A 23180-nucleotide genomic window follows, 5' to 3' on the forward strand; every position below is an offset into this window, starting at 1 on the left:
GGAAATACAGGCTCATACACATACCAAGCTGCAATAATCTAAATGTGTCCAAACAAATGCCCTATAAAACTGCAGTAATTAGGACCTGTCAGCTCCTTATGCTTTTCCGCAAAGGCATTTCAGAATATTCGATGACTAGAAGCCCTTTGTTTGTGGGTTTTTCAGGTGTGGGAGATAAGTTAATTTTGATTCAATTAATAAACCCAAAGAGTGTACCATTTCCTGGAAATGTAAAATACTGTCCCCCACCGTGGGCACAAGTTGATTAAAAGTTCGACGAGCACGGTTAAAACTGGCACATGTAGTCTTCTCTGGTGAGAACCGAAAACCAGTTGTCTTGTCCTAAGTTTCCAGCCTCCTGATGGTCAGCTGTAGCTGCGTCGTTGCCATTGTAAGATCAGAGGAGAGTAGAAGATTGCGAAGTCATCCAGAAACAAAGAGCATTTGACAAGGATCCTGACTGTAGAGGAAATGCCACTGATAGCAATGGAAAAACAATGTGACACTGGGTACACTACCTTGGAGGACTCCACCCGCTTGAATGTAGCAGTCAGACAACCTTATCTCTCCAGGCTTCCTTTTTAACAAGGAGCTAAGGAAAAAACAAAGATATAAGAAGGCAGAGAAAAATATATAAAGAAACAGAGAGAAAGATAATACCACATTACCAATGATAGTAGTCACAATTCAACATTCACTTGAATGTGACTTAGAAAAACCTCAAGTTGAGAAATGAGGCTGTAATATTTAAATAATTGAAATATCAAGCATCATCAAGTTCCTGCTGATAAAGGATGAACAAACAACCTCTTTCAAAAGAAGGGTCTTAGAAAACACAAAAATATGAGATCACTGTGAGCTGAATAAAGAGCTACCTCACCTGATTTGTCACAATAATCCAAAACTTAGACTTCCTGCCACACTGGCAATTGCTGGCTACTGTAGCTGTAACCATCTAGTTACAGAGCATACTTTTCAAAATAAATTTAATTTAGTTTGAACATAGATGTAATCAAGTTTCAGAATTAATTTCTACCGTCACTTCATAATCTTCACATAGTTTTAGGACCAAACTCTAATGTTTCATAGAAATGGCTTAAACAAATCAGAAGAGTGCTTGCAAACTTTTCAAAAGGAGAGCCTGTTTCATTACTACTGTTATATCAAAGTTCTTCAATGCCATTTTCATACAGATTATGGCACAAGCTACTTCACACTTCTCTGAGTGTCTTTTTACAATTTATTTATAACAACACCTTTGGATAAACCTGAATTATCAATTTGTCTGCATCACACTACCAATTTCTCACAATGAAAACTAATATGATTCTTTCCTGTATCTGAGGCACAGGATCACTATTATATGAAGCTCAGTCTCAGTCTCACCATTCTAGTTTAAGTTTTCCACAATAATCTAAAACAATTCACAAAAAAATGTGAAAATTGTTTCTTAGTACAATTGCAACTACACTTCACATGCTCTAGTCAGCTGTTCTACACAGTTACACAAGTCTGGTTGCTTTTCCAATGAAAGTGCAAAGAATGAGGATCACAAGGAAAAGAAAGACATGCATTTTTATCACATCTGAAGGAGATGGGACAATATGCTTTCCACATCATTACAAGATAGTTACTAGAGACAATGAAAGATGCCCTGTTGGCATTTCGTTTCTACTGTACATACATACATACATAAATCCTTTTTACAGTTACTACTTTACATCTAAGAATTCATCTATTGAATAAAAGGAGCTGTCATTCAAAAATTCTTTTAATTTGCTTTTAAATGTTGGTTGGTTATCCATCAGACTTATTTGGCAAATTACCAAAGATTTTTGTGGCAGCATAATTCACCTCTTTCTGTGCCAAAGTGAGATTTAATTCAGAATGGAGAAGACCATCCTTTCTTCTAGTGTTGTAGCTATGCACTTTGCAGTTATTTTTGAACTGGGAAGGGTTATTAATGACTAATTTCATAAGTGAATATATGTATTGCGAGTTCCTTAAATAAATGTCTGCAAGGTGATCTTGGGTGGGCTCCTGTTATTATTCTGATTACACGCTTTTGTGCAATGAATACTTTCTCTCTTAATGATGGATTGCCTCAAAATATGGTGCCAGATGAAAGCAGTGAATGAACATAGGCATAGTAGGCTAATTTGCTGATATGTTTATCACCAAAATTTGCAATAACCCTAATGGCATAAGTAGCTGAACACAACCGTTTCAGCAGATCATTGATGTGTTTCTTCCAATTCAATTTCTCATCAATGCATACACCCATAAATTTTGAGTATTCTGCCTTAGCAACAGACTTCTGTTCACAGTCTATATTTAACAATGGTGTTATGCCACTTTCTGTACAGAATTCTATAAACTGTGTTTTCTCAAAATTTAGTGAGAGTCCATTTGCAGAAAACCAGTTAATAATTTTCTGAAAGACATTATTACAATTTCCTCGGCTGATTCTTGTTTGTTGGGCACCATTACTATACTTGTATCATCAGCAAAAAGAACTAGCTTTGCATCTTCATGAATATAGAGTGGCAAGTCCTTAACATATATTAAGAACAACAAGGGACCCAAGACTGAACCCTGTGGGACACCATTCTTGATACCACTCCAGTTAGAGGACTCTGCTGATTTTTGCAGACTATCTGTACTGTTAATTTCAACCTTCTGCAATCTTCCAGTTATGCATGAATTAAACCATTTTTGCACTGTCCCACTCATACAAACAATACTTGAGCTCATCTAGAAGAATTTCACGATTAACACAACAAAAAGCCTTTGAGAGATCACAAAACATCATAAATTTCACGATTAACACAACAAAAAGCCTTTGAGAGACCACAAAACATCCCAATGAGTGGTGTTCGGTTATTCAATGCATTTAATATTTGATCAGAGAAAGCATATAGAGCATTTTCTGTTGACAAGCCTTTCTGAAAACCAAACTGACATTTTATTAGTACTTCATTTTTACAAATATGTGATGCTACTATTGAATACAATACTTTTTCAAGAATTGTGGATAAAACTGTAAGAACTGAGATTGGGCAATAGTTGTTAGCATCAGATCTATCCGCCTTTTTATGCAATGGTTTAACAATGGCATATTTCAGTCTATCTGGAAAAATGCCCTGTTTCAGTGAGCTGCTACATATGTGGCTGAGAATCTTTCTTATTTATTGGGAACAAGCATTTAGTACTATGTTGGAAATGTCATCAATTCCATGTCAGCTTTTACTTTTCAGTGAATTTACTATTTTCCTAATTTCAGTAGGAGAGGAGGGTTGAATTTCAATTTTATCAAATTGGATAGGTGCTGCCTCTTCCATAACTGCCTGGCATTTTCTAATGAATAGCTGGATCATATTTTCTCTACAACACCTAAAAAATGAATATTACAAACCTTTTCTACTTCTGTCTTCTTGTTAACACACTTTTCATTGTGGTGGTATAGAAATACAGTCTTCCTCTGCTCTCGGTTGCCGTGTTGCCCTTTTAACTATATTCCAAATTGTTTTAATATTATTATCAGATGTGCTAATCTCAGATGTAATGCACATACTTCTGGACTTTTTAGTAAGTTGTCTTAATACAGTGCAGTAGTTTTTATAATCTTTCACTGTTTCGGAATCATTACTCCTCCTATCTATAAGATACATTTCCATTTTCTGTTTACAAGATATTTTTATCCCTTTAGTAAGCCATGGCATTTTACATGGTTTCTTACAGTTGTATTTCACTGTTTTCTTACAGAAACTGTTTTCAAATATACTCACAAATGTATCAAGAAATAGGTTAAATTTTAAATTAGCATCATGTTCCCTGTACACCTCATCCCAGTCTAACTGTTGCAAACTTTTCCTAAAATTCTGAATTGTTAAATCATTAATTGAACGCACTTTGGAGGACTGTTTTGCATTACTGTATGGAGCTATAGCATGTACTGCAGCAATCTGTGCATCATGATCAGACAGACCATTCTTATCAGCAAAAGTTTTTATTTCATTAAATTTATCTTGGACTATGAAAACATTATCTATCGGTGTGCTAATTTCCTGTACCAATAACTGATGTCAAATTGAAAGAACCAAGTAATACTTCAAGGTCAAGGCTTTCTATCGGACTCTTTCAGAAAATCTACTGAAATCCCCACAAACAATAATTTGCTTTCCTATGTCTGACGCAAAGAATCCAAGTTGTTCAAAAATAGATGAAAATTTCAAAATGGGGACCTATACATGGCTACAATTATAAAAAGTGATATTATTTAGTTTTAAGCTCACATGGACATGCTACTGTATGTTGCTCTACGCAAAAAATTTTTATTTCCAAATTTTTTACACTATGACATATTTTAACATATATGGCAACTCCTCCTCCCTCCATAGTGTCTCTACTTACATGTGCTGAAAGCATATATCCACCTACATTTACCATTTCCACATCTGTGACTATATGATGTTCAGACAGGCATAGTACATCTATTCCCCCCCTCAGTTTCTAAATATTCTAAGCAAACAAGAAGCTCATCTACTTTGTTTTTTATCCCCTAATATTCTGATGCAATATACTGAAATTATTTTTCACTGTGCTTTCGTGTGAATCTTGTGACACACGAACATTATTTTTCACTGTACTGTTATGAGAATCTTGTGGTATTTTAACATCTCTACTATCTGCCTGTCTGAACTTCTCATTAAGCTTAATTTCAATAAATGTAGGCTCATTGGACACTGATCTTAGCCTAAAAAAAGTACTCCCACGAGTTTCAGTGCCGCCCCTCCCCCCCCCCCCCCTAAAGATTTTGCTGTCATTTCAGCCAGTTCACAGCACTGACAAAACAACCATTTCTTGAAGAGCACCAGATCCAGACACAGACATGAACATCATGTCTCAGACATGGGCCCAAATGATTTCTTTCATTGGTGGAAGAAAAAATTTTCACTCGTGGGAAGCAGCTGTATGTACCTAACACAAGAAGTACTCCTGGGCCACTTTCTCAAATGACCTATCAAGACTTCACTTTTACAGTTTCACAGACCTTAGCAATTACCTTCACATTTACTATGGTGAAAGAACACACTTGTTCAAACAACATAAGCATTTACAGTGGTAAGAATTTTATTGATACTGGGAAGACTCCTGTGCCATACAAATAATGAAAGGAGAAAAGGTAAACACTCACCACATATCTGAGATATCGAATGGTTAAAAGGTGTACAAATGTTACTGAAACTATTGTTAAGATTTCGGACAATGCCCTTCCTCGGAGCTAAGCGAGTGACAAAAATATTTGCACAGCTACACTGCTGATGTCAGCTACATTGCCTTGTGCTACAGCTTCTTAGCTAGCTGCGACCCAATTCAAGCGGCAGATCCAGGTCGACATAAACATGCACTTGAATATATGTGGTGCTGTTAGCTTTATCTGAGGAAGGGTATTGTCTATTAAGCTTAGCAATGCTTTCAGTCGTACCTATTGATCAATCAATGACTCAAATAGACAGTGAGTTTTTGCCTTCGCCCCTTCCATTATTAACAGGAATTAGAGTTACTTCTCATAGTTTTCATTGTGTCCAATATATTTGTGTCATTCCTGAATGCAGTTTAATTTTTGTTCGTTTGCTCAAATTAAAATTGATATACATTTTCTTAAAATATATACTCTTTTTATTAATCACATACCACTGCTACAACTTTAAAATAAAGCATACAACATATGCTTCTACAACTACTACCCACCTGTAATATTCTTGTTGCCTAGTATTAAAAACTGCAGCAATTGTCTGAAATATTTCCACAGAGCAAAGATACACACCACAGTTTATGAGGGTTGACACAAATGTGGATGGTTTTTCCACATAGTGATTCACCTCACATGTTTCTTTGTCTAACACAATGCAGCCATAGTGTACAGACTGTTGACGTGTAGCTTCAGTAGTCATCATTGTGATCTGTGAAAAGAAACTGTAAAACTCAGAAATAGAAAGTTTAAGAACTTAAATGAGTTCTGTAGTTGTTTGTAGCCATTATCAAATTGAAAATTCAGAATCGCTCATCACTCTGCAATTGAGTGCATATTTTTAATCTTCCTAGATGATTAACCGTAGAGCGGGCACGCCTATGTATAAAGTGCGCCAACAAAAAATAAAATGATTTTGCACAGCTCCACTTTTGTTTCACAACTGCAGACCCGCGCCTGTTCCTTAATTATTGCTTCAAGTAACACCATGATAATTTATGTTGTCATATGTCCACATGAGGAGCAGTAATATAAAATACAAAGCGAGCTAGGCAGGAAAAATTTATGATCTATGATAAAAAAAAAAAAAGAGAGAGAGAGAGAGACAGAGAGACCCTGATTATGAGCTTGCAGCCTAATGGCACATTGTGGCAGTTGTCTACAAGATAATTAGTGATCGAATAAGCAGCTGGATGGGATCTGATGCTACTGCAGTGCTTAATGCTTCGAGTGGGTCATTACTGTCTCTGTAACGCCTGTCTTTGGCAACAGGGTGTTGTACTGAAAATTTATTTCATTATTGTTTAATAAAACAGTGGTGTAGCTCATATTATGTAAGTTTATTTTTTGTTGTTTAAATAAACTAAGATTAAACTGTGATTTTGATCATACATGACTCAACTTGGCAACAGTGATGCTATTCTATACATGTGTACAAAATGCGCTGCATGCCCACTCGTGTTATGAAAACCAGTGCGCCCACTTAAGGGTTAAAACTGTAGGCCGTACAAGGACTTGAACCCAAACTATTTGTTCTTAGCGTGAAAAAAATCAATGACTGACCTAACCAGTGATGATAGTAGGAGACGGGTACTGACAGAACTAAAGTTCTGAGTAGTGGTTGCAAGTTGTGCATTAACAGCTAAGATGTTAAGAACACTGCCCATGAAGAGATTGAGTCATGGACCAGCACACTCTTCTAATATGTTAAGAAAATAATAATACTGCACATGCAGCAAAACATTTTTCATAAACTCATCAAGAAAATGGCCAGCTAAAACACATATCATAATCAGCATATGTTTCTCGTTCATAAGAGAAACAAGAGTTCTCATATTAATAAATTGGGTGCTTATAATAAATGAAAAACATAAGTTTGTGAAGGTACCTTCACAGCCAACATTATAAACAAAACAAGAATCATTCTTTTACATCCTACTTTGACTTGGAATTATGTTTAGTACAAATGACAGCACGTAGTATTATAAATAAGGTTTTCAACAAGGTAAAACTGCATTTTTGTTCTTTGTGGAGCATACCAGTGATCTTTCTCCTTTCTCCTGGTGGAAATGCAACATTTCCACTAAGGGGAAATCAGCGCAGACATCACCATTCAGAACAAAAAAAGCTTCAGTGTTTCCACATCTAATTTGATCTCGAAAATGATAAATTCCACCTGCAGTTCCAAGAGCTGTAAATTCTTGGAGGTACCTACAACAATTACACGTACAGTAACAATATAACAGATTCAAACATATACAACTGCCGCTTAGAACATACAACCACTACAGCACATACCGTATGTTTACTTTGTATTCTTCAATCATTTCCTCAACAAACTGTGAAAGTTCTGAAGCAGGATAATATCCCAGAATTAGTATCTCTTTCAAGTTTGGTACATTGACACATGCTTCTATGTGATGCTGAATCATTGGAAGGCCAGCTACAGGGAAAAGCGGTTTTGGAATGTCAAGGGAAAGAGGACGAAACCTCGTTCCTGAAAAGAAAGAAGATTAGCAGTACATTATCTATATTTGTGATATACATGTTTAAATCTAAAATTATTTGAAATACCTTTCAAAGGCCCTCCTATCAAAATTACAGCTTTCAACATTTTCAGTTACTGCGCAGACATCCACAAAATGACACGTGTCAACAAAAACTTGCTTTTTGCGTATAAATAACACGTAAACAAATATTTATCATCTGATCGTGCGCTTGGTCGGGGTAATGTCATGCATTATCTCTGTTGTACGCGTCACATATCAGAATAATACGTCTACAAGGAAGAGCTGTGTGTTGATACACTGCTATGACCAACGTATCATTCATTTGTTTCATTGTGCGAATTACACAGAAGGATAATAATACAAAAATTCAATTCTCATTATACAGCACCTCTGCCTAATAAGTTAGCAACTGTGATGCTGCCGCCAGAGCGCAGTAGTTACGCACGCAGTTGAATCGCTGGTGTACGGCGTTGTCGTCTGCTGAGTTGACAGCCGGCCGTCGCATTCGAAAGTGGTGCGTGGTGCTGGGTTGTAGTCGAAGCATCTGCAAGGTTTGTTTTCTTACAGCGTGAGGTAATTGCGGTCGTAATGGCTGTTGAAGGAATGGAATACGAGGCTATCATCCAGGATGGTCCTAAGAAGGTAATGTGAACAAAAAGTTATCTTTTTTTAGCAGAAATTGTTTTTTTATTGGAGTTCCGGTTTTCTGTGGATAGGTCTTAAGTTTTGGGGAGGATTAGGCAATGAAATTGTCAACGTTTAATTCTGTATAATTTTAATTCGGATAAATGATGCCAGCGATGCATAAATTTTCCCGTGCCGCTTTCAACTCATTCGCAATATGCGGAGTTTGCGATATTGTTGTAGTAGATGTGCTTCTTATACACTCCATAAAACGTATTGATATTGTTGGTTAGGTAATAATGAAAGCAAATGCGATGTTACAGTGCAAAATAATCGAAATTTTCGAATCGTGTAAATAAAAATCCAATGCTAAAATTAGTGGCAAGGATAGGTTTGTAGCCGATAATTTTTATAGATTTTTTCTCGTTTGGCATCAGAATCGTATATACGAAGACCCATCCTGTTTCTCGTATAACCCACTTTTCGCCCGTCAGGGGAAGTGACAGTTCACACTGCTGCCTCGTCCGTACAGCTTTCTTTTGTTTTTTCCCTTGAGTCAGGGCCATTTATAAATTTTCCTTAACCAAAGGCATAATTCTGTTACCACTCGCACGATAAACCTCACGTATCTCTCGCTCGTCCTCGTTCTACCGCGCGTGGTCTCAGCGCCAGATTAAGATGTTTCTCCTCCCCTCGTAACTAATTAGAATTAATAAAAATAGGAAAACAGTGCCACGTAGACTTCACATTAGTTTGTTTGGTAGTGACCGACAGTTACCGTCCTTCAATGAGGCATACGAAAAGAAATACGAAAGGTACCATTTTACAATTGTTACGAATGCAAGTCCTTGTACGGAAAGTAGGCACAAATTGAACATTTTTTGTCTGTTATTTGTGTTCCTGAAGAAACTGATTAAATCGTATCACCAAACTGTAAGATGAAAATTCATTTTAATAAAACAGGACGTAGTTTGAAGAACTCGGCGAATAAGAAAAAGGCGATAGTAATGATATAATAAACAATGTAATCGCACAGCAGGCTATAGGGAACTTAACATGGCAGTGTTCTTAGAAGAGAATACTCTCCCCTTGCGAAGAGGATAAACGTAGAATCGAAAAGTAGAATTTCTGAAAGACACAGAAGTGTACTTAATGGTTTAGATGTATCTGTATTCATGAAAACTCCATATTTTTCGAAAGATACAGACGAAGGACGCATAACTGAATTTAGTCTTTTGCAAACTACGGTAGTCAAACGAGGTAGCGCAGTATTAAACAATGGAATTGTATTTCGGGAGGACCGGGATTTAACGAATCTAATTTTCGTAAGTCTATGAATAACTGTAAGGTTGTTCCACCACCTTCCTCCAGACTAGTGCATTATGACCTGATTTTTCCTTGCAAACTAAAATTCTATCGTTGTCACCACAGGACATTGTGCCACAGAGGTGTAATCTTTCCGCACTGCAAGGCAGCCGCCCCGGGGTCTCAAACCATGAGCTCGTTGTGTGCATGAATACGTGTCGCGGGTGGTGGTAACCAGGCGATTTCGATTTCAAGATTTTCTGACAACGGCGATTAAAAATCAAATGGCCAGCACTAAAACGGGAATCAAATCATGTAATTATCGGCAATATTGAGAGGGATGAAGTGGAACAGTCACACAGGCTCAGCTGTAAATAGAACAAATAGGAAGCACCGCTGTATTGACAGGATATTGGGAAAATTGCAGTTTCCAAGTTTATCGGAGAAAACCAGTTTGGCAAAGTAAAGCTAACAATACGTAAAGGCTGTTTTGAACGCCATTGCTTCACTACAAATGAAGCTATTAGGTTTGGTGTGTCCTTGCCTTTCTCAGACCTCCGAACTGGCATGGGACCCTACTGTTAAACGTGGACTTCTGAACTGTGGTAAAACTCCACATTTTTACACTAACGTTGCCAGAGGCGGAAGTGAAGAGATGAAAATCCTAGGGCAGTTGAATGATTAAAATATACTGATCAGGTCAGATTAAAAGGGAGCATCAAAAGCACACGATCAGCATGGTCACGTATTAAAACACAAAGCTGCCATAACATTGTGATATGGCTGTTTCGTGAAAAGTCGTTAAATTTCTCCACATTAAGTTAGATGTATCTGGAGTATGACTGCAACAGCTTACAGGGCGTGCCCACCGAGGGTCAGACTGAGCAGCTGCCTCTACTTCCCCACGCCCACTTCACCCATCCCCCACATAAACTTCACAAATTGAACTCGTTTATTGCCCCCTTCAGACATCCGTACCAATTCAGCATTAGCGTGGAGACAACCCGGAACATGAAATGGATATTTACTGATACGTAGTGTACCCAGAGCCGTTAGTTGTGAAATCTTAAAACCATTTCGTCCTTCACCATGAAACTGAGTGCACCCATCCCCGCCCCTCCTCCTAGTAGTTACTTAGATATGCTCATGCACATTGCAGTAAATCGTTTTACGTCGCGGACTATTTTGGACATTCGTAGAATGTGGCCATTGGGCTGTTCGCGAATGTAGGATAATCCACGGTCCTCGTTCATTGCGATTTCTGCTATCGTGCGAGCTTCACTATGCTTTGCAGTCAGTCGAGGGCGGTAGTTTACACACCTGATAAGACGCTAACGTGATGGAATGACCAGTCTTCCACAGCCCTACGATGAAACTTCGGAAATACCCTAAATTCCTAAAACTAATTGACTGTTAACATGTACGTTGGAGTGTTAGTTGCAACAGGCTTTGCACTAGAAGCGCTTCGATCCTTATACCCTAGTCCGGTAGTTCGTAGTCAAACGAATTATAAATTTCCGTCGATGTACAGCATACTGATGGGACTTACAACCAGCCGCTAAATTTCAACCATTGCAAATGATTGTGACGAGGAATGTAAGAATGTTAAGATTGCCCTGGCCTACTGCATTTGCCTTCAGTTTAGTCGAAGAATGTTGCTCTTGCGAACTTGACTATCTGGAGATAGAAAGCAACTTTCTGCTTGTTCCCGTATGATACGTTTAGAGTAGCACTCTTCTATGTAACAGCTAATTCGCAAATATCTCGGTACCACCGAAATATAAACTACAAGATGATGTAAATGTTAAATTCTAACTTAACAAAATAGAAAATATTTCATATTTTAGAAATGAATATTTTAGTTCATTTACAAACCTTATGTATATTAATACGTAGTGTCTGGTGGTTTCGTCTGGACGAAGAAACAAATATATTAAGCTCTCACCACTTTGAGTTGATAATGCCGAGTGGAGCTATAAAACCTTTAACACGTCATCAGGACAATGAGTATCTGAAGATGCTCGCATGAGCATGACACAGTGGGCACGGGCACGCAGTTTTGGAATAAGCGCTGCGGTATTTTGATCAGTTTCAGGTGAAGATAGTGATCGAGGAAAAACTATGAAGCCTGGTTAAAAGCATCGTTGGTGGCGACTAGGACGTGGCTACCAGATCGCATAATCTAAATAACTACATGAAAATTTGTTCATAGTTCCAGTGATTAAATTGACAGTACTATCTACCCTAAGTATGTATGTAGCAAATTATGCACAATGCGTGAAATAGCTCCACATTTTTGAGGCTGTTCAGGGTAAAAACTCGATTTTATTGGAGCATGTTTCCGTTTTAAAAGTTGTCTCGATAGGAATACGAGCAGTGAGTGTGTAAAGAGCTCTTCGTTGTACATCGAAGAATCCGAGATGGAAAATCTGTAATTCGATGAATGGTTCACTTTAGAACTTTCCTATTTGTAACTTTTATCAAGGTATTACCGCTCTTGTTAATTACCGTTTCTAAGTTTTTGGCGGCAAAATTTTAGTTCATTGTTCGCGGAAATGTCAGTGCTCTGTGTATGTTTGTCGCGGTATATTAAAGCTTAGCAAGTAATGAGTAAGACGTTTCTGAAAACATAATACATAAAAACAATTATGCTCCTATGTGCATAGGACTGGTTTGCGAATCAGAAAAACTGATTTATGAGTAACGTTCGTACTATCGGCATTCCTTCCGAATGAGAACTAATTTTTCAGTGTCTACCAGAGCGTCTGAATGAAAAATGGGTATTTATCTAAATACTTAAAGGTAAAATCTTTTGGTAATCTGAAAAATATTTCCATGGTACCCAAGCCGACATGGGATTTGCACAATCTGCGGATAAATCTCTTGAGCTGGCAACCCTGCATGAACAGCTGAATTGCTGACTGAGCAGGTGTAGTTTTTCCAGCTCCATTGTGTATGCTTGTTCCCATTTTTGTCGCGTAGACGACACTGCATTTCGCTAACCGCTTGCGTATGCAGAATACATACTATGGCACTGTTCGCAAGGCGCGTGCGAAGAAGACTGCCACGCAAATATTCTAGTCACGGACTGAAGGCAGTGTGATGGATGAGTACTTGTCGGGAAATTTTGGACCAAGCCGACGAATAGTTGACATTGACTAGTAAATGCTGATTCAAACCTTTGCAATGAGAAGTCAGTGCAGCTTCGTGTTTACTCGAGCAACCTCTCAACTGGTCTCACGGTCTTAGCCGACTGCATTCTAGAACACGTCCTCCGATAAAAATTATCACCACGAACAGATACTGAAATCTGTCGGTTAGGGTGCCAATACTCAAGGGGCGCCTTTTAAATGGAAGCCATGAAAACAATTTCTTCTAGAACGCAACGGACACCACGACGCGGAAGCAATGTGATATTTCCAAAAGTTAGACTGGGAGAATCTTACGGTCACAATGACTTCCGGGCCATAAATTTTAAAACTGAAAGTATCTTAAGACGCTCTAACCGTTTTCACAAGCTCTGACGTGCTGTTCGGGACCACTCGAAATTCTGTTGAAAGGTATTTTGAATACACAGGATTCACCTCGGATCTTGAAAACCGTAAAACTTGAAAATAAGGAAATCCTGCATATAAATATCGTGCCCGCAACATAAGTTTACAAAAATCGAAGAATTAGTAGTTTCTACTTGGTGCTGTCTGAGGACGAAATCCGTTACTGAAAGTGGCGGTGATAGCTTTAGAAGGCATGCGTTCATATCAACTCCCGCGCGCGTGGCGTTGAATCTGTTGCTGCAATATTTTCTACAATTTGCCAGTTTAAGTAGTTTAAAAAAAATTTGGAACTTTAATCTTGGTACTTCCTTGAACGTCGCGAAATTCAGGTGCAAGACATTTGCTGAATTAAGGCACCTTTCTTTCCTAAGCAAAGTGTAAAGTGCGTGTGTGGCATGTGAATGACTGTAGTGTTCTGTAATCATCAGTTATCTGCTATATTAGCAGGTCCTTTGCCTCTCCATTTTCTGCGATCCATTGCTTCCTTCTTAAGGCTGCTGTATGTTGTACCGTCCATCATGTCATCCAGTATCTGGAATCTCTTCCTTCCTTGCTTCCTTTTCCTTTCTACATAACCTTCTAAAACTGTTTTTATCATTCCGTCATTCTTTCTTAATATATGCCCAATCCAATTTCTTTTTCTTCCCTTTATTACATCTAGTAACTCTTTTCTCTCCCACTCTTCTCAGTACCTCTTCATTTTTTACTGTGTCCATCCAACTTATTCTTTCCATCTTCCGCCATGTCCAGATCTCAAAAGCCTCCAGCCTTTCTTTTTTCCTCACAGTCCATGTTTCAGCGCCATATAGAACACTCCATACAAGACATTTCGAGTATCTTTCTGAGTTCTCTGCCCAGACCGCTGCAGAAGATTCTCCTTTTCTTATAAAACGCCTCTTTTGCCATTGCTATCCTTGTTTTAATTTCTGTGGTGCACTTCCAGTCGGTGTCTATCCTGCTTCCAAGATACTTAAAATTTTGCACCTGTTCTAGTGTTTCTCCATTCAGCACAATTTTCATTTCCTTATTTCCTCCTATTGCCAATAATTTTGTTTTATTTGTGTTAATTTTCATTCCATATTTTTTTCCGTTAGTTGCAATGGTGTCCACCAAATCCTGTAATTCTTTTTCCCCTGTGGCTAGAAGGACCATGTCATCAGTAAATCTCAAGCACCCTACTCTTCTTCCTCCAATTTCTACTCCTTTGTCATCTAATGAGCATTGGTCAATCATATTTTCTAAGTACAGGTTGAAAAGAGTAGGTGATAAACAGCATCCTTGTCTTACTCCTTTACCTAGTCTGATCCAGTTTGTACTTTCTCCTCTCACTTTAACTGAAACTTTTTAAGTTACAATGAGTTTATAAGTCTTCTGGTTTTCCAGTCCACTCTCTTTTACGTCATAATAGTCGCCAGCTTGTCCCAAACCACATTGTCAAATGCCTTTTCTGTGTTCTGTAATAACAGTACATAAATGAGTGTACAAGTCTTCGTATACGTCCTATTCGTGTTGCATAATACCAATGGAACAGCAGTGCTTGACGTAGTCAATCACGTAAAATCACAGAATGGGACGCTTCGTAGAAAATTATAGTTGACCTAGGAAAATGGCGCAATGTGGCGGTCGGGAACCATTGTCTCGTTCCCCTATTGGCCCGCATCACGACTGGTATCGTCTGACTGCGGATAGATGGTAACAAACGTTGTTTTTTCTGGGTGTTAGTGCATGTCGTGTACGAATAACTTTTCTTGTCCATCTTGGTGTAACGGACATATCTGTTGTTGAACTTTGTACTGAAATAGCTGTACAGTTTTCAACGGTAAATCGGATGCCAAGAAATGTTTCTTTGTTTAATGCATCTGAGGCTGTTCCCCGCAGGGCGAGAAGATAAGATTTCAGATAAGCTGAGGGAGAAATGAACATAGTTCACTGCCGACGCTAGCTAGATGTTATGTCTTGGAATGTGCCACGACTCCAAATGTTAGGGTTTAAATTATAAATTTTCACTCTGTTCGTTTGTCACTAATTGTTTCTTTCCGTTCTATCACTGATACGTATACGTGCAAAAAAGCAAGCTGCAGATTGTTTTTGATTTGGCTGTTCGAATCAACCTTCACGTGGCGGACAGCTTTAATTTTGTAACAAGGATATGTGTTGGAGAAATAGAGTAGTGAAGACGATGGCAACATACAACCTCTTGACGTCATATTTGTTGGGACTCAAATTGTCCAAGGAAAGCTGAGACTGTCGAAAAACCGCAGTTAAACTAAGACGGAATATTATTGCAAACGTGTGTGCTTTTGCTTTGTCGCACAATAAATTTGCGTTGTAGCCAGACGGAGCTATTAAGGTTTGAAATTTTTCATCCTTCATTTGAAAGTTTAGACGTTTTACATTGCCACTTGTAACTTAAAGGTTTATCTCCGTCTAGCCACTTTGTTTCCTGCTGTTCTCCATCACCACTTAGGGTGAACACCGCTACGATTCAGTTACCAAGGTTACGATCCTTTTCCTCTCCTCCGCTTTCCATTTCCAACACAGTTACCGTTCTATGCAATTACATGGATGGTTCATCAGGCATATTTTACCCTCCTTCCACACCTGCAAGCTTCACCCAAATGAAATGATTTGGTTACAGCGGTTTTATTAAATTTATTATGGCCCCGTCGCTATGTTAACGTAATAAGGCTGTCGGAAAGGAAGGTGTTTAGCTGATTCGACAGCATGAACACGTATTATTCATGATAAAATTTAAATTGTATTCAAATAAGGCATTCTTGTAATTGCCAAAGCATTGAGTGAGTTTACTTTAATACACTTTTAACTAGAATAGCGTTTCTTCGTGCCTTAAAACTTCATTACTTCCAAACATGTCACAATTACAGTATGTTTACAGGAAAAGATTTGTCAGTTGATCGCTGCGACAGATCTGGCAAATTGGCAGACGAAAGAATCGAAAGCAAAGAACAAGATTCCTTCTAATCGAAATCGCGACGTCCATTGGAGAAGGGACTTGAGTGCTGTAACCTTTAGTATGTGCATCTAAGCAAATATATTTAACACAAATATCTTGCAGGGTGTCAAGATTAAACTGCGTAAGAAAGTATAGCCCCATAATATCCTGAACATCGTAGATAACAGGTTTTCACTACTTACTTCCTTTCTTACGTCTTAGTTCTCATTTACTTGGGTAGGGAGAGAATTTCTCGATCAGGCAGTGAAACGGTGTTTAAGAAAAAGGCACTTGTTTTCGATGCAGTCTCCTTGTAGGGCATTCTGGAAGGTGAGTTGTAGAAAGATCACTTTCCAATTTTCTTTTGCTCAAACTTGAAAAATATGGATTTGACTAGAATGTCAGTGGTCCCATATTCGTGAAAGCTCTTCATGATGGGATTTATGGAACTGGATGGATGGCCTAAGCACGGGGATTATCAATTCCAAATTTGACATTCATGTCTTGCAAATCCAAATGTTACCCCTGTGCGTGAATTCAAAATGGGCCTTCTCGCAGAGTCGTAATGAATTGACTTGGACAAAATTTACATTTGGTGTAATCAAAGGCAGCTCTACTTAAATTGGGTAAACATAAGATACTGCATGGAACACATTACGCGTATTTTGGCTGTAGTTGTATGTAGCTATAAAAATGTTTCATACACTTTACTGAAGCTGCAGAACAGCACACACAATTGTGCAAGATAATTATATCAGAGAGAAAGAAATCAGCCAACATTAGTGTTCAAGAAGTTGAGCTTTTCACATCGTTAAGTGTTGAGGTGTGATACTAAGAAGCGATGTCAAATGGGACGATTATATATTTGCGAACCTGAATGGAAGACTGATTTGTCGGGATGGTTCGACGGAAGTGCAATGAATTTAAAAGTTGCAGAAGAGTGCGACCGGTTCTATAGTATTGTTCCACATTGTGAGTAATTACCAAATAGGCATGACAAACCTGAGTATTTTTGTATAAATGACCTACGGTCTCCGGCGACTTATGGTCCGTTTGGTTTCTTGCCTCCGTTAGCCTTGTATCTGTATTGAGCTGACAGTAATGGACAAATTGCAAATGTCAACAGTATGTGCTGTGTGCAGTTTCCATTCGCTCGCGGTACATACTGTTGACAGCCGTAGTGTCCCCTTAAACTCGTTGCCTTCAAGTTTGCATTCAGTGCTGCTCGGTTCAGTCTCGGGTTTTGTTTCCGGCAGTCCGTGTGTTAACGATGAACCTCGGTAGCACTGAATAGGTCTACTTAAGAAGAGTTGGCCGATGTGCTATTCGTATGGTTCACTGAATGTAATGGAAGAGCGGCACAACCCAAAGCTGTCGCCCTGCAGCCCCCTCGCCGCCAGCGACGCCAACATCAGTTGTAAATAGTCACCTATGAGAAACCAAATCCTGTTTTTTGTGTTATACGTTTTGGCGATTAGATATTACAGACGTCTCCACCTTCGTAAAGGCATTTTACCAGAAACAAAGGTAACTCGGTAACGCACTGAGTCAGTTACTACTGTGTAACGAGCCAGGAGAATGTGTTCCTTTTACCAAGTCAGGCGGTGTCCCTGAATAACTACTGAAAATTGGGAGTTCTGGTTCCCTTTAAATGAGGCGCTGAGAGCATGGGTCTGAAGCACAGCGTAGATTTTGAAATTGTAGCATGTATGCGCGCACCTGGCATCTGTTAATCTTACGGCGAGCCAGTTTTGTGGGCTGTAGGCCCACACTTTATACATGAACATTTATGAAAATGTCTCGCGATTCTTTCTGCTGAAGGTCAAACCATAAAACATGATGCTGGAGGCTGGGTCTAACTACGGCTTGTATACACGTCACCCTCTTCTCAGGTCTTAACCATCAGGTTGGTTAGTGGCAGTTAACCATGCATTTGTTGTCAGTCTTCCTCTTGAAAGGGGTGTAGGTAACACAGCTGGCATCCTCCATGATCTGGCTGATGTATTCTACTGTCTGCCTCTTGTATTTTTCCATTCCATTTTACCTTCAATGATACTATTAATGATGCCATATCTCATCAAACAGCCGATGGTTAGCACACTGGACTCGCATTCGGGAGGACGACGGTTCAATCCCGTCTCCGGCCATCCTGATTTAGGTTTTCCGTGATTTCCCTAAATCGTTTCAGACAAATGCCGGGATGGTTCCTTTGAAAGTGCACGGCCGATTTCCTTCCCAATCTTCCCTAACCCGAGCTTGCGCTCCGTCTCTAATGACCTCGTTGTCGACGGGACGTTAAACACTAACCACCACCACCACCAAACAGCCGACCCATATATCCCTTCTATGCTAGATTACCTTCAGAAGAGGCGGCCTCTTCCTCCACTCTGTGGAGCAAGTCTTCGTTTGATATCTTGTCTATCCAATAAATCTTGAGCATCTACGGCAATACACACCTCAAAGGCTGTTATTTTACGTTTTTCTGCTGGTCCATTTTTCACTTCAGTACAGCATCTCAATCGAAACAAACGTCTTTGAGTTTTTTCCTGATATGTTTCCCTATGCTGCTGGATGTGCAAAGCTTTCTTCTCTTCTCTTGTTAAAAGCAAATTTTGGCGTGTGGATTCGACTTGTTAATCCTTCCGTCTGATATTTTACTCCGTAGTAGACATCCCTAAACTGGTGGGGAAGCGCGGCAGACTTCTGTACGTTATAAACTGCTCCGCAGGTGGGGCAGCCTTCGTCCCCAACCATGAGTTTTCAGGTTGACTTTTCGTCAGGGTACTGATGACTGATGTCGAGCGCCCCATCAACCCAACCCATCATCCGTAGGTAGATACAGAATTAGACTGTCTCCGGTCGCTCACTGTGGGCAGTGGGCAACGGTGTTCTGTTTATCACAAAGATTTTTGTTTCATCTTCATTAATTTTCATGTTACTGGAAAAGTTGAGAGGATGATTCCATCTGGGCCAGCATTGCTTCTAATTCTGCATCTTCACTTAATAGGCGATATGAGCAACAAATCTCAGCTTGTCTATTTTCTTTCCATGAATTCTAATTCCTCCTGTGGCTCCTTGCTTCTCCATAGCTTCTATTGCCCTTTGAATGTACCCATCGAACAAGACAGGCGTGAGCAGCCCTGTCGTACATCCCTCTTAATATCTTTTTGTTGTCCACACCGTATCACAGCCATCTCTCTACCATGCAGTCTCTGCATTACTCCTCTGTTCTTCTACTTCATGCCAGTCTCCCTCAGCATCTTAAAAAGCTGTCGCCAGTCTACCCTGTCAAATGATTTTTCAAAGTTGACGAAGGCAATATATCTTCACCCCTCAATCTTCCTTCAAGAATTAACTGTGAGCTGAGTATTACTTTTAGTGTGCCTACACGTCAGACCAACCTTCGGGTTAAAGAGCGCGTTACTGTACATACCTGCACCTGAATTTATACTCTGCAAATCAGCATACGTACCATTGTATCAATTATTAGGGTTTCTTCCCGTTCCATTCACATACGGAGTGCGGAAGAAAGATTGTTCGAATGACTCTGCGAGCTGTAATTATTCTCATCTTATTCTCAGGTTTGGATACGTAGGGGATTGTAATATACTCCTAGAGTCATCATTTAAAGCCAGTTTTAGAAACTTTGTTTGTAGACTTTTCCGGGATAGACGTAAACTGTCTTCAATAGCCTGACATTTTTCTTCAGCATCTCGGTAGTTCTACGGGTCAAACCTGTGACCGTTTGTGTTGCCCTTCTCTGTACACAATATTCCCACTAGTCCTATTTCGTACGGGTCCCACGCACTTGTGTTCTAGAATAGACTGATTGCCCTTCCCCAGCATTCTACCAATAAATCGGAGTCTACCACTCGCTTTACCCACGACTGAGCCTATATGATCATTCCATTTCATATCTCTACCAAGTGTTACACCCAAGTATTTTTACGAGTTGGCTGATTCCAGCAGTGACTCATAGTTACAGGATATTATATTATTTCGTTTTGTGAAGTGCACAATTTTACGTTTTTCAACATTTAGAACAAGTTGCTAATCTTTACACCCTTTAAAATCTTATCAATCTTTCAGGCTGTACTCCATTATACGAGGCATGTTCAAAAAATTCCGTAACATTCGTAATTTCGCGCCAGTGGTGTGTTGGAGCGAAATGCTGTTGGTATCCTTGCGTATGTGTTTGTGTAACTGCCGTAAGTTTCATTGTTGTGCGTCCCTGTTTTGAGTAGAAAGTTGTCGCACAGTTTGCGAATTTAGAGATGGCACAGTAAGAGGAGCAACGCGTCTGCATTAAATTTTGCGTGGAACTCAAGAAGACCTTTAGAGACACCAAATGATGCAGGAAGCCTACATTGATGATTGCTTAAGCCGTACTCCGTGTCACGACTGTTTCTCAGGGTTTCAAAATGTCCGGACAGAAGTTAAAAATGTCCCTCGTTCAGGGCGCCCTTCGACGTCTAGACGACGCTTATGTCAGGAACGTCAACGAAATTGTGCGTGCCAGTCTAATACTGAGTGTTGGAGATTACAGAAGAACGTAACATTTCAGTTGGATCATGTGAAATCCTGACACAGCGCCTTGGAATGCATCGTTATGCCGCCAGGTTCGTCCCAAGGCTCATGAGTCAAGACCACACAGACCTACGCCTCGTAATCTGTGAAGAGTTTTGATTGCGCAAATGAGACATTCCTTAAGGAGGGTAGGTCGTCAAACGGGCCGACTTGGAGCCGGAAATTTCCACTGTCGATACTTTTACAAATAAATTCATAAAACTTTGTCAGCATGACCAGGAAGGATTCAGAATTCACACTCTTAGCAGTGGAACTTCGAAAATCACGAAATAATTTTTTACATGTGAAATTTCATCATTTTTTCACTTAATGGCAGCATTTGTTGCTATAGGTACACTTTTCTTCATAGGTAAGAGATCCTTCGATGAATTTTGCACAGCATACAAACCATACTTAAAGGTGTATGAAACTCTAGAATTTTCCAAATATATTAAAAACTGTGGTAAAAATTGAGGTAAATAACTATAAATTTGTTTTTTCTAATCATGAAGTTTAAAATAAAACAGCTCATTCGTTTTTTCATAAATTAAATAAATTCTAGAGATTTATACACCTGTAAGTATGGTATGTATTCTGGTATGATTTTTTTAGTAATTTAATTGAAAGCTTTGTTGCTTTGGTAAAAATAAAATTGGTTCTTTTTGTCGTGACAGAATAAATTACTATTAATCACACCAGGTTTGTCGGAGAACAGCAGCAAAATGTGCAATTGATCCAGCTTTAAGAAATTCTTACCTTTTAGCGGAAAATTCGTGTGGTACTCTCCGACGTTAGAAAAGTCGTGGTGTTCCGTTCGGAGCAGGAGGCGGCTGTCTTTTCTCATTCGCGATATCGAAAATTACTAAAAAATCAAGATTTTTTTCGGAAGAAGATCGCGCGGAGAAAACACAGAAGTTACATGAAAGAAACCTAAGGGACCAACTAATTGGATTTGTACGAACATATAAACGGAACTGAAAGAACTTGGAATAAATACTATAACGATGTCGTCACGACAGCCTCCTGTTCCGACAGAACACACGGTGGATCATAAGCTGCATAAATCGTTTAAACAGAAAAGATTATCACAAGTATAATTAATGAAAATAAGGTCGAGAGATTTTCTTTGAAATTAAATAAACTTCAAGGCTTCAAGTATTATGAAACGCCAACTTACATTAACATGGCCACCCATTGTGGCGGTGGAGCGAATTTTCATGATACACATTCTCACTTGTTTGTGGCTACATATATTTTTAATCACTTAAACTCTTAAATTTACAATAAAATGATTATATCACTATGGAGCACAATACTTTTGCGTCCGAATCGCAACACATTCACAGAACAACAGCTAGAGAGCGGCGCGGCTCCCTGCAGAAGTAAAAATTCAAAATTATTTTGAAACATAGGTGCATCGTTCTTTTACTGATCGATAGCAGCGTATAACAGTTTATAGCTATCGTGATATTCTGCGCTTTTCGCGAGCGCGGCAAAGATACCTGGTTACAACATTCATTGGTATATGTTAAAAGTTCGCACATACTGACGCGATTATAGAAAAAAAACTTTTACATGTTAAAAATCGCAGTGATAAAGGCTGTAATGTCACAGTATGCTGTGCAAAATTCATCGAAGAATCTCTCTAACTTATGAAGAAAAGTGTACCTATAGCAACAAATGCTGCCATTAGTGAGAAAAATGAAATTTCACACGTAAAAAAACTTATTTTGATATGTTTTCGTACTTACACTGCAATGAGTGTGAATCCTGAATCCTTCCTGGTTATGGTGACAGTTTTATGAATTTATTTGTAAAAGTATAGAAACTGGAAACGAAAATGTCCTGTGATGCCTCTCCTGCTCAAAGTCGGCCCGTTTGACGTCCTACACCCCCCCCTCCCCCCCTTAAGAGAATCGTGACTGGTGAAGAGACGTAGGTATACAGTTAAGATATTGAGACAAGGGTTCAGTCTTCACAGTAAGTCGGTCATGAAAGGTTCTCAAAGACCAAAAAACGCTCGTTGGTCAAATGTCAAACCCATGTTAGTTCTAACTATGAAGGATTTGTGCCACAAGGACAAACTGTTAATCGATGGTACTGTCTGGGCGTGTCGCGACGCATGTGAGATGGAAACGGCCTGAATGTGGCAAGACAATTCACGGCTCTTGCGTCACGATAACGCATCTGCACGTTCATCCTTGTTGGTGCGTGACTTACACAAAAACTAAATCGCTGTGCAGTCTCACCCTCCGTACTGTCAGGACCTGCCCCCTGCGGGCTTTGGAAATGTTAAAAAGTTGAAAACCCCGTTGAAAGGACGAAGATTTGCAACGATAGACGACATAAAAGAAAATTTGTAGAAAGCGCTTCGCGCGATCCGGCAAGAGGCCTACCACTACTGCTTCCGGAAG

General features: G+C 39.2%; 2 protein-coding genes across 3 annotated transcripts in view; one reads left to right on the top strand and one right to left on the bottom strand.

The window, feature by feature from the left end:
- LOC126416085 (mannose-1-phosphate guanyltransferase alpha-A) overlaps window positions 1-8183 on the bottom strand; it is a 32212-nt gene extending 24029 nt beyond the window's left edge. For both annotated transcript variants that reach the window (XM_050083576.1, XM_050083575.1), the window contains exons 1-4: window positions 7829-8183; window positions 7553-7751; window positions 7294-7465; window positions 5755-5966 (exon numbers count right to left, since the gene is read on the bottom strand). In XM_050083576.1, coding sequence (XP_049939533.1) covers window positions 5755-5966; window positions 7294-7465; window positions 7553-7751; window positions 7829-7868 — 623 coding nt within the window. In that variant the 5' untranslated portion in view covers window positions 7869-8183. The remainder of the gene's footprint in view (window positions 1-5754; window positions 5967-7293; window positions 7466-7552; window positions 7752-7828) is intronic.
- Window positions 8184-8207: 24 nt separating this feature from the next.
- Window positions 8208-23180, top strand: part of LOC126416086 (coactosin-like protein) — a 176969-nt gene continuing 161996 nt past the window's right edge. Inside the window, exon 1 of the mRNA XM_050083579.1 lies at window positions 8208-8406. Coding sequence (XP_049939536.1) covers window positions 8353-8406 — 54 coding nt within the window. The 5' untranslated portion in view covers window positions 8208-8352. The remainder of the gene's footprint in view (window positions 8407-23180) is intronic.

This window comes from Schistocerca serialis, chromosome 8 (genome assembly GCF_023864345.2).
Source record: "Schistocerca serialis cubense isolate TAMUIC-IGC-003099 chromosome 8, iqSchSeri2.2, whole genome shotgun sequence".
Classification (NCBI taxonomy): Eukaryota; Metazoa; Arthropoda; class Insecta; order Orthoptera; family Acrididae; genus Schistocerca; species Schistocerca serialis.